Source organism: Acipenser ruthenus, chromosome 9 (assembly GCF_902713425.1).
Source record: "Acipenser ruthenus chromosome 9, fAciRut3.2 maternal haplotype, whole genome shotgun sequence".
Lineage (NCBI taxonomy): Eukaryota > Metazoa > Chordata > Actinopteri > Acipenseriformes > Acipenseridae > Acipenser > Acipenser ruthenus.
Window position 1 is genome coordinate 13,208,037 of NC_081197.1, and position 11,955 is coordinate 13,219,991.

Consider the following 11,955-nt stretch of genomic DNA (forward strand, 5'->3'; position numbering starts at 1 on the left):
CAGTCTTACACATGGAAGCATTTGCCAACCAAGCATCTACTGTCAGTCATCAAAGTCTCTTAGACCGACTGTCTTTCTCACTGCAACAAGGAGATGCAGATATTACAGAATACACGTCAGTGATACCTTTAATTTCACAACCTACGAATCACTCACGAGGGACAGCACATTTCCACATTGTTTTCAACCTGTGTACCTAATACACTTCAAACCTAAATATTTTGTAAGTATGGTAAAAAAGAAACAAACAAAAAAAACCTCGTAATTAAGGCAGCTTGATACAGTCCCAATGTTCTCTTACTAGTGATGTAGGCATCTTAAATATTAAGGCCTGTGTACCTAACACACTTCAAACCTAAATATTTTGTAAGTATGGTAAATAATAATAATAATAATAATAATAATAATAATAATAATAATAATAATAATAATAATAAATAAATAAATAAATAAACTCGTAATTAAGGCAGCTTGATACAGTCCCAATGTTCTCTTACTAGTGACGGCATCATCTTAAATATTAAGGCCTGTATTCAGTATTAAGGGCACCATCAGCAGTCCCAAACATCAAACATATCAATCCTGTTAAATCACCACTACAATGAGACCAACATGCTGTAAAGTACTTTTTGTTTTACTTAGATGCATCATGATGTTACATTTACCCCTTTGACTTTAACTACAAAAATCCATACATTCAAAAATAAAAAACCTAAAACAGAAAACTAAAGTTACATACATTAGCTACAATTGAAAATAATAAAAATAATAAAAATCATATGGTATAATATTATCTTTATATAACACCAACGACTATTTGCTTGATTAACAGTAAAAAAAAAGGTCCCTATCACGTGATAAGGGTGGTTCACTCCCCCGAGAGCGCTTCATGTTCACCGGATATTATAAGTTGTTGCCCCAGAACAGCCGTCATGTGATTGGATTCTCGTATTTGCAGAAAAGAAGGGTGGAAGAATCCGAGGAAAAGGAGCAGTTATTTCTCCTTCAGAACCCGAATTAAATATTTTTTTTTTGTATTTGTTTACCGGGAAGAAAGCTGGATATTGAATTCGTTTCGCTTGGCAGATAGCCGAGATCCACCACCGGACACCATGGGTTGCTGTTACAGCAGCGAGACTGAGGCCACGGAGCAGGTATGGGACACACAGACAAACAGATAGATAGTTGTAAACATTAATTGTGTAATATAGACTAGGAGAGAGAGGAGCAAGCTACAAGTGACGTGAGCTGAAGAAAAAATAGGTATAATAAGAACATAATGTCAAGGAGACGCATGTAAACAACGTCGGCGATATAGAACACAGACAGGGAAATATCATAACACGGCCTGGGTGAAGGGTGCACAGTAAACAGCTACTGGGGTGAAACTGGCAACTTTGCGATTATTGGACAGAGGACACACAAACTAATTTTACAACATGGACTTGAGAGAGATAGAAGGAGATAGATTTGGGCAGTTAAGAGACACACCAAGGGTTGACAAGACGACAGTTGTTGAATGTGTCATTCACTGTTACGACCTACGTCGCACGTTACTGTATTGTGGTACACCCTGTGACATTCATTGGGTGGCGGGGGGACATGAATCTGTCACAAGAGCCCAACATAATCACACAACAGATAAAACCACAGAAGTGATCAGTGCATCACAGTCCCATCCAGATTTGAAATGTACAATAAAAGAAGACAGTTATCAAATACATTTTAAGCACTTTCCACAATCCACGTTATGGTTGCTAGGCTACATTTTTTAACTGTGAGCCACAGAGCAGTCTAAAAACAGGAACTTACAAGTCAACTGCACCCACCACAGTGTGTCATGATATAGCCCATACAAAAAAAAGGAAATTGAACTATCACATGTTAGGACTGGCTGATTTTCATTGTATATATGATTTTGAAATAAATTGATCAAGGTTTAAAAATGCTTTTGCCAATATTGTCTAACTGTAATTGATTTTGTAACATTGTCTGTGCGTCCCTTATTCTCCTGTTCATCTCGTATATTTTCCAAAATGCTGATTTGTGTCGTTTTGTTTTTAGTTTTGTATATTTTGTCACAACAGCTCTGTACAAGCATAATTGCAAATATTTAACTCTGCCAGTTTTAAATTCTTATTTAAAAAAAAAAAAAATACTTATACTTTAGCATTATATCCACTGGCCATTTAATGCTGAGACCGAGAATATATCAGCATGAACTACAAACCACACAGCTCCTGTAGCTGAAATTAATGGCACACATGTTCTGTCTTGTGCTCAGGATTATCTATGTCAAATAATACCTTGTGTAATGGCCAATTATAGTGCAGTCACCTGCACCATCAATAACAAAGATTCATAGAGAACCACAATGACTTTCATTCTCATCAAAGCAGTCATGAGAGTGCTGCTGGCTTTAGTGTTGCAGCTGAAAATGAGTTTGACCCAAACAAGAGAATCATGTAAATGTAAGTGCAGTAAATAATAACAATTAAGGTGTCTCTTCATTTATCTATATTTCTTTAGGATCGAGAAGAGCGAAAGCCACTACTGAACCCAACCTCTAACCCGCCCAGTAAATCCACCAATGGGACAGAGCGGAATTCAGCAAGCCTTCCCTCTGCCCGGACAGATGAGCAGGCACTCCTCTCCTCTATCCTCACAAAGACAGCACTGTAAGTATTGATCTGGGCAAATTCACGAATACAATACCGCTCTTATTTTCACTGTTATGATGAGTAGATAGTGCTAGAAACGAGACCCTCTGTTCATCCATAATAAACAGCTGTAGTGTCAACTCTTAAAGCACACCCACACATAGTGCTTTCATTGGTCAGTTGGAGCACTATCCGCCCAGTTGAGAGGAGCATAGAGAGTGTGTCTGGGAGTTTCAAAGTGTGCTGATAATTCTGTTGTAGATTTAAGTATGTAGGCATTGGACATTGGATTGGATGTTTATGTGTGTGTTTTTGTAGCTAATTAAAAGGACTGAGGTTATTCAAAGCCCTTATATTGTCTTATGTAAGGAAGGAATCAATAAAGCTGAAATCAGTCCTCTTCAGTTGTGCAAGCATATTTGTGCCTAATTTTATTTCTAAATAGCATTTAACAAAAACAGTGAGCAACCTTAATGGTTTGTAAGTCAACTAAGCTTCAACCTAATTTAATTTTTTTTTTGTTTTTTTTTATAATTAGAATCACTTTTCCCCTTGTGCTTGCACTTCAGTTCTGCATGAGAAATCCCTTCTTTTTCCATTAGTAAAGCCAGAGCTACACTTTTCTCAAATTGAGGTGACCTAGAGCTGAATTTGGTTATCGGGTCAGGCTCACATGGCAATATATAGCTTTAAAAGTAGTAAAGAGTAGAAAAGTAGGTTATGTTAAGGCTGTCACAGCTTATCAGAAATCTAAATCAGGGACTGGGTGGAAGTTTAATTAGTTGATTTAAATACAAATGTAAAACAGGGATGGAGCAAAGACCAGGAGTGGAAAGCCCAAACTTTGGACACACGGACCTAAAGTATGGCTAGGTATTTCAAGATTAGTGCTAATCAGGGTGAGTGAATCAAGTTGATAGAGAGGAATGGGCTGGTTCTAGTAAAACTGATTTTCTGTGTGTCCTTTTGCAGGAATATAATTGATGTGTCTGCAGCAGACTCCCAGGGAATGGAGCAGCACGAGTACATGGATAAAGCCAGACAGTACAGGTGAGCCTGGCTTCCAACATTGTGTTAGCATGTGGAAGAGCTTTTAGCTGATTTGAACATTTGCTCTGAAAACAGTGTAGAGTTATATTACATTCTATAGTTCTGTGATGCAGGTAACCACTTTTATTACTCCCACTCTTTAGCATTACAAATAATTTCAGCAAGTAGTCTATCAGTAAAATCCTGATTTAAAAAAAAAAAAAAAAGGTTTAGAAAAAAAAAAACACCACAAAGAGCAAAATTCAATTTTTGTACGGAAAGTACAGACCATAAATTGGAGTTCAGTTCACTGGATTGTTAACCTTTTGCTCATCTGCAATTAATATTGGAGAAAGTCGCATGTTATTTTTTTTTTTCAATTGTTTTGTCGCACAATCTTTATATATCTTTATTTCTAAATCGGTTTCAGTTCTGTATATTTCTCTTTAACACAGTACAAGACTGGCAGTGCTCAGTAACGGCCTGTCGCAGAAAAAGCCGGCTCCTATGCCCTCCTTAACCAGCCAACCTCATCAAGTGCTCGCCAGTGAACCTGTGCCATACTCAGACATACAACAGGTACAACTGCTTCCTTAGTTAAGAAAGTTTTGTATTAGTTGTCAGTTGCGCTGCTTACCAGTGATGTTCAGTCCCTCCTATAGGTGTGCTTGGAGAGGTTCCAAATGTGCAGTTTTGAAAGACGCATGTTAAAGCAAATGCATGCATTTTCATTTTGAAACATCAAAACTCTCAGTTCCATGCCTTATTTTCAAGTTGTGTTGAACTTCTTGGACAGTGAACTGTTTATTTCCTGACATTAACAAACCAGCTGCTTCTCCTATTGACCAACATGCTTTCTAGCCTGTAACATGCTTTGGTACCAATTATCATGTTTTTAAATCAAAATGCAATAACATTTGACACCTCTATAGCCAGTGGAAGTGCAAGATGGGAATTCATCTTTTTCTCTCTTTTTTTTGTGCAGGTTGCTAAGATCGCTGCATATGCGTGCAGTGCACTTTCACAGATAAAAGTGGACGCGAAGGAGGATTTGGTTGTGCAGTTTGCGATTCCCTGATCAGCTTGGGGAGACTCTTCTTACTCTCCCTCAATCCCTGTCCCTTTCTCTTCCCCCACATATCTACCCATCCCTCCATCTCTCTCTGAGATTCCAGCAACACCACCACAGTGCATCAACAGCTGAAGACTTGGAAACTATAATCTCTGCTAACTAGAGGTCAGCTCGTACCGATCATGACCCACAAACTCTTGAGCTTTTCAGGACTTGTGTCATAAAGGAAAAAAAACTGGGGACTGCTGCTGTTCAATAGCATTATTAACCAATTTAATCTTAAAAAATAAGGCTTGAATTTTATGTGATTATTCAACTGATTTTTCAGTGCCAGAACCTAAGAATAGATCGCCTCCAGTGAGTAGTTTATTAAAAAGTAAAAATAAATAAATAATTAGGAGTGACGGCTAGGGGGTCTAGTGATGCCTTTCATCTAATAAAGGATGAGCCTCAAATCTATCAAGGTGAAATTAGTTTGGTGCTCTCATCAAAGCTCTCAGTGGACAGCAGTCATCACAAAACCACCACACTGCTCAACACAATTTGTCACAACACAGAATGGAAGGCATGGTTTTTCAGGTCAGGATTATTGAGGAACCTGGGCAGTTCTTTGTGGAGGAGTTCCTATAGTGTTAGCCAGTGTCATTTTTCCCTTCACCTTGTGTAAGCACTAATCTTTCACACGCACTAACGGTTTTGCTGATTTCTGTCACTAATTCCTCTCTGCGCTCATCGTTCATTCTGTATCGCCACCCTGTCCCAACACAAAATAGGAAATAAAGCTCAGATCATTTGACTCATGGAAGTAAATTGTAACGATATGAAAAAGGCCTTTGTTAGGTTGTCAGTTTTGTAACTTATGAGCTAGCCCTGTTTTGTTTAAGCTATATGTTTAAAGTGGTCTTCAAGTGTTATTCTCTTCTCCATTTCATTATTTTTCAGTAAACTGAATAAATAAGCCAGTAAGATTGACCCCCCTACGCTTATTTTGTTTAATCACAAATAAATGAGAGACCAAACATAAAAAGTGAACAATTCAAGCCCTAGTTTATTACATTTGTTTTATGTATGGTAAGATGATTTATAGCTTTTTATTCAGAAAAGACCACCTGGAACACTACCTATATATGAACACAGTGTATCAGTCTCTTTCATTTTAAAAATCCTACACGCAGAACTATAGAAGCGAGGTTTATGGAACAAAAAACACATGATCCGAACTCAACTCCTAATCACTTATGGTAAAAATGAGCAAGTGGTGGATTTTGAAACAGTTTAGTTTCTAAATGAATATACTTGAAGAAATGTAGATGTATTTCTTCATTTTTTCTTTTAAAAGTATTTATGGACACTTGTATTATGTCTGTACTGGTGCGAGCAGATCTCTAGTGCAAAATGAAGCACTTTTTGGAGCTTTAAAGGGATGAACCTTAGGACTTCTGCAGACATTTTTATTCTGCTTCTTGCTGTGTGCTATTAGTTTTTTTTGTTGGTTTCTTTTTTGTTTTGTACTTTAATGTAAAATACTACCTGAATTAAGTTGCCCATACTCTTAGGCTAACAACAACAACAAAAAAGCATTCATTAATAAAGGATTCAGTTACTATCATTTTGTTTTCTGTTTATTGTAATTATGCATTAAATAAATATTTGTAAGATATGTTGCTATACGTCTTTATTACTAAATAGGTACATGGAAATGCATTCAGTTTTCCTGAATAACTGAACTCTTACATTTATTTGAAAGAACAAATAAATGGCTCTCTTTGGCCAGCCCAGTTAACTTAATTAGATGTTTCTTCAATACAGTGCAGCATTTACTTTGCACAAACCCCTTATGTGTGCAAATGCACTGTTGACACTAGATGGCGCCATCAATGCTTTTTTTTCTCAGTTTTTCAAATGCACCAGCACAACCTGTACAAAATACATTTATTTCTTTAATTAATAAAGGAAGAGCTGTACAGCAATGATGTATTGTAATGTATGTTGCAATGTGAAATGCTGTACGTTAGATTTGTACATCCAAAAGGATCTACAATCACATTTCTCTAGGTTAAAAACTGCAACATTTCATGTTCAGTACTATATCATCTTATATGGATAAGCACCTCCACTGTATTACACGGTCCAAGACTGGTATAATGTATGCGTTTTTGTCATCTGTTGCAAGTTTATCCAGGTAGACATTTTGGGCCAGGTTTATTAAGGTCTTCTAAACTGTTTTACACATCATTATATGAAAATAAAACCAGTGGATTAATCAGTGGGTGTTTGCTAGTAATTTTATTTTTAATTTTCCCTTTGGTGAAAGAACTAGATAAATGTGACCTTATCTGTTCATAGGTAGCCCTTTATGAACATGCAGGATTTCAAAGACCTCCTTTGTGGGCTGGTGTTAACACTGTATTGTGCTTCAATGGGGTTTAGCCTCCTTACAAAGGAATTCAAAGATATATTCAAATAAATAGTAACTCAACTTGAGCTTTTTACTTTGATCTCTTAAGTCCACATGTTTTAATAAACCTTTTTTTTGTCCTCCAAGGTAACTCCATGTATCTTAGATTTTGCAGGGATATCTAACAATAGGGGTACCAGAAAACAAACCAAAATAGTTCACAAAATACAGCACCTCGCAAAACAACAACTGGGGTTAGGCATTATACTGTATGTCTAAAATGTCACACAGAGCCACTTGACAAAGAAATGAGTATGCAGAAATGCCTGGGAGCAGCTGACATTAAAAAAAGAATATTTGTTTTGCCATTTGACACACTGATTCAAGTCTATTTAATTAGGTGTTAAAGTTTAAGAAACGTGAGTTTCTATGAAGTCATAAAGCCAGCATGTCCCCATGCTTTAACCCCCTTATTCAATCCATGTCCTCTCAGTGTAGTTTGAGGTGTTGCTTTCTGATTGGTTAAGTGGACGAGATGGTCTGTGATTGGAGCTACACATCAAAGTTCCTCTTGGGTCGTTTCTGTTGATTGAAGCCTCTCCTCCATATCGCTGCAGTGACCCGGTCCTGCTTGGTCACAGCACTGAAGTCTAATGTTTTTAACTGGGGCAGTGCCGACATCACATAGTTCCTCAGGTCACAAAAGAGACACAAAATCAATAAATATTTAGAGAACAGGAAGACAATATTACTAAGTACCAGCTTTCTAGTGATTTTATTTTATGGTTTTATGGTTTATTCTCCACGGCTACAAAAGAGTATCTTTACAAAATAACACCAACCAAATTTGGGATTAAAATATCCCATGAACAAATGCAATGATCAGGATTCTTTCACTTTTAAATGTTTCTTATAGTCATGAATGCATCCCACAATACATAGAAAACAGCCACTAAAACAGTTTTAAAAAAATCTTAGTTTAAACAATTTTTTCTTAATATGTTGAAATGTATCCTACCTCGGTTTATATGTTACATTGGTCTATTTGTTAAACCCTAGTGGAGAATTACTCTGAACTCAATTTTCTTCTACCTTTTTCATATTATATCAAATGAAAAACATAGAAATTGAATATTTTGAGGTATAATATTAACCAGAAGTTCTCAGAGGTTTTATATTGAGTACGCACTGTTGATCAGATTCCAAGTCTGTTTCTCATTTTATCACTGGTAGATGCAATCTAATACTGCAACCTTACTCTGAGGGCTTGGTCGATTTACAATGAACTAGTGTACGTTTTATAAAAGTGATTTCAAAGGTTTCATTTCTAAAATAGGTTACCTAAATTACAAATCACTGTTGTAACAGCAGTTGATTACTGTCATATATTAACAATACGTGTTTTCTGTAAATCTGTTCCTATATAATTGTAGAATACCAAGGGATTTCCTGTTTACAGTACAGTGATTTTTTTGGCAATGAACTAGGACACATTGTAAGACAGAAAACTACAGCAAATGTCTGCTTTAGGTGCACAGCACTGCCCCATTATGAGCCTACACAACCCAAATTATTATGTAAAAAATTAGTTAACTTACAATATGGTTAATCTATTGCCAGATAATCAACTGTACTGTTTTGATAAGTTTTCTTGTATGGGTGTTTGTTTGCTTCTTGGAAAGCCTATAAAAAAAACCCCACTGTGCTAGATGACCTTCCACACTGAAAATAAAATGCCCCCTTTACTCTTCCCTACCTGTATCCTTTCTCATTCTCCATGGGGTTGCCGTGAAGCGTCAGGCTAAGCAGGTTGGGTAGAGCCACCAGTTTGTCCACTTCCCCCAGTGTGATAATACTGTTACCATGGAGATACAACACCCGCAAGTTCTTGTACTGAGTCAAGACCTGGGGGCAGACAGAGAGGATGTGTGACTGAGTTCGTTTTTGGGACTGGATATTCTATAAGGGCTCTGTACTCCTAAAAACACCTGATTGTATGACCAGGTGGTGATTTTACTGAGTGAGTCACTGCGGTACCATTTACATGTGTAAATGGATGACCGCTATATTAAATAGAATTAAAAAGAAACTATAACATGGTTTCACAAGATATCTTTGTGAAGGTCTTCTGTGTTATACGAGCTAATTAGTAGCAGCTAATTACTCATTATGCAGAGAAGTGTAAGAAGTACTAAGATGTGTAAGAATTGTACACATTGGTGTTGTTCACTGTAGCTGACTACGCTACACTTACATTGTCGATGGTGGAGAGATCGTTGAAAGACAGGTCGATCCAGGACAGCTGGCTGGTGTCTTTTATAAAGTGATCAATAGCCTCATTAAACCCGCTCAGGTCTGGTAGAATGTTGTTATTGAGACGCAACACCCTGCTGCAGACTTTCCCTTCTGGGGTATGTTGTAAGCGCCGTAGGCCTGTGCGTGGCTCCTCTGCCATCGCACCTGCAAGGTGACCGTTGGCAAAACAGGTTAGAGGGACATGTTACTGTTGATTGCAAGTCTAACACACCGTCCTACTTATATGAATGACTTCACATGACAGACGTTAACGTTACCACAGTGTAATGCAGCTCACTGTGCTAACTGATACACATCCTAGGTTTTCTTTTGCTTTTAGTCATTCTGTGAAACAAGCTTTCTGAGTGATAACAGAGCTTAAAGATTAACAACAGTGTAGAAAAGTGTCATTCATACAAAACTTTATTTATTGATGTTTTATTTGATTTTAAGCTCTAAGAATAGCACCCTGCTGTGTCCCTGTCTTAATTACAGTCAGAACACCCCCAGAACAGTCTGTGTTACCTGTCATGGAGTTGATACACTTGAAAGACAAATCTAAAGGGGGGGCATACATGGTGTCTTTATTGACTATTCCAGCCATGTAGTATTACCTGTAAAAAAAAAAAAAAGAAAAAAAAGCTAATTAAATTAAATTAATAATAATGTCAAATACCATACTTACAAGTATGTTCAAACAATTTTTGGGGGGCTTATCAAGCACACATACTGTGATATCCCCAAAATATGCACAGAATGTTACACTTTTCTGTAGTTGTCTAGGTTTTTTTTAAAAAATAAAAAATTCAAACCTCATAACAACATGACGGGTTTTCACAGAAAACAGAAATACTTTTTTTCCGTTAGGTTTATCTTTTAGTTTAAACGCCAAATTCACAAATTCACTGCATATTACTTCACTTATATCATTTCTTAAAATATCACCTTAAAATATATCATTTTTTTTCTTACCCCAATTGCACAATGTTCTCTCACGAGCCCCAGTTCTAGACTAACAACAAAGCTCGTCTCCTGGCAACCAGTGGTAAGATGGTTGTGGGAAATGTAGTTTTATTCTGCGCGTAAAGCCGCTTGGGAGATGTTTTCTTTTGTCGGTGTAATTACAATACAAAATTACTCGCAGGAATATTATTTGATTTTCATTTAAAAGAAAACATTGAACAAAAAACTAACAAACATACAACAAATAAAATAAAATAAACAATACAAAATGATTATAATAATAATAAATAGAAGAGAGAGGAGGTCTGTACTTGGACTTTTTATATTGCAGAGGTAACATGATTTAGCAAGATTACTGTGATGATGTCACACTATTCTGACGCCATGGGTAGCAGCGATATTACGTAAGTGAAAATAAATGACACCATGCTTTACTTCTTCATATTTGTAATTATTCTGACACCTGGTTTTAGCTAGTAAAAGCTATATCTTAGAAAGCATTGTTCCAGTGTAGCGCCAGAAAGTGGTACCTCGTCAGAATGTGCACGCTGTGATTCATTGACTACTGCACAAATCAATACGAACAAGACCAACTGTAGCTGACCTACAACATCGTATATGTTTACAATTGTAGATAACCCAGTCTGTTGCTCATCAGTTAAAGTCGCTTTGTTGTATTATGAAAAAAAATGACATTAAAAATAACTTTAAGGGCCAAACTCAGTGCATCGTACCCCGTTCAGATGGGCTTTACTTGTTTTCTGAGCTAAAATCATTTGCACAGCCCGCATAAGTGCAGTTACCCGGTGTACCACCTTTTAATACGTACCACAAAATAACACAACGCCTGCTTTAACGCCTGTAATGTTGCTGACACATGTTGTTTAGAAACTTGGCAGAGCATATGTTACATACCTTGTTCACCTTTTGCACGGTGGTAATACAGTAGCAGACACTCCTTACAGGGAACAATTATACATCTACGGCAGCAGTGTGGAGTAGTGGTTAGGGCTCTGGACTCTTGACCGGAGGGTTGTGGGTTCAATCCCCAGTGGGGACACTGCTGCTGTACTCTTGAGCAAGGTACTTTACCTAGATTGCTCCAATAAAAACCCAACTGTATAAATGGGTAATTGTATGTAAAAATAATGTGATATCTTGTAACAATTGTAAGTCGCCCTGGATAAGGGTGTCTGCTAAGAAATAAATAATAATAATATCTAGGTTATGTATACACTATACCATAAAGGATGCTGCTTTTTAGTACTGCAATATATTCTGCCCATGACATTGCAAACATCTTCTATTTGTTGTTGTACTCTGGGATCTTGTAATATTGTTATGCTTCTGTATCACCTCATTTTCAAACTTACTTTTTTTGGTTTGTTTTGTTTTTTAATGTTCAAACATATGAATACAAAGCCGCGATTGACGATCACTAGTTATAGAAAGCCTAGTGGTGTGTCACAAAACCCTAACTGCCAAAACTTGAGTCTTGCTACAAAAACAGAACAGCAACAGCTGTATCATTTTATCTA

General features: G+C 36.9%; 2 protein-coding genes across 3 annotated transcripts; one reads left to right on the forward strand and one right to left on the reverse strand.

Annotated features, from left to right (window-relative positions):
• The first annotated feature begins 902 nt into the window (after positions 1-902).
• Positions 903-6,421, forward strand: LOC117406045 (ragulator complex protein LAMTOR1). Its single transcript, XM_034009736.3, has 5 exons — positions 903-1,154; positions 2,530-2,678; positions 3,633-3,710; positions 4,145-4,268; positions 4,675-6,421. The coding sequence occupies exons 1-5, from the start codon at positions 1,113-1,115 to the stop codon at positions 4,765-4,767; spliced, it is 486 nt and encodes a 161-aa protein (XP_033865627.1). The 5' UTR covers positions 903-1,112; the 3' UTR covers positions 4,768-6,421.
• On the reverse strand, positions 5,772-11,928 carry LOC117406044 (leucine-rich repeat-containing protein 51). Of its 2 annotated transcripts, none has more exons than XM_059030407.1 (5): positions 11,791-11,928; positions 9,980-10,068; positions 9,414-9,619; positions 8,916-9,064; positions 5,772-7,850 (listed from the first exon to the last, which is right to left on the reverse strand). In XM_059030407.1, exons 2-5 carry the CDS (start codon positions 10,056-10,058, stop codon positions 7,712-7,714), a joined length of 573 nt encoding a protein of 190 aa, XP_058886390.1. In that variant the 5' UTR covers positions 10,059-10,068; positions 11,791-11,928; the 3' UTR covers positions 5,772-7,711. The 2 variants fall into 2 exon arrangements, with proteins under 2 accessions (XP_058886390.1, XP_058886389.1); XM_059030406.1 differs by lacking the exon at positions 11,791-11,928 and adding an exon at positions 10,427-10,508.
• Between the last annotated feature and the right edge of the window lie 27 nt (positions 11,929-11,955).

Coding starts and splice junctions, on each gene's coding strand:
- LOC117406045 (XM_034009736.3), top strand. CDS start 1,113: ATGGGTTGCTGTTACAGCAGCGAGACTGAGGCCACGGAGCAG. Junction 1,155..2,529: donor AGACTGAGGCCACGGAGCAG/GTATGGGACACA, acceptor ATATTTCTTTAG/GATCGAGAAGAGCGAAAGCC. Junction 2,679..3,632: donor ATCCTCACAAAGACAGCACT/GTAAGTATTGAT, acceptor GTCCTTTTGCAG/GAATATAATTGATGTGTCTG.
- LOC117406044 (XM_059030407.1), bottom strand. CDS start 10,058: ATGGCTGGAATAGTCAATAAAGACACCATGTATGCCCCCCCTTTAGAT. Junction 9,620..9,979: donor GTGTATCAACTCCATGACAG/GTAACACAGACT, acceptor GTCACCTTGCAG/GTGCGATGGCAGAGGAGCCA. Junction 7,851..8,915: donor GAGAATGAGAAAGGATACAG/GTAGGGAAGAGT, acceptor TTGTGACCTGAG/GAACTATGTGATGTCGGCAC.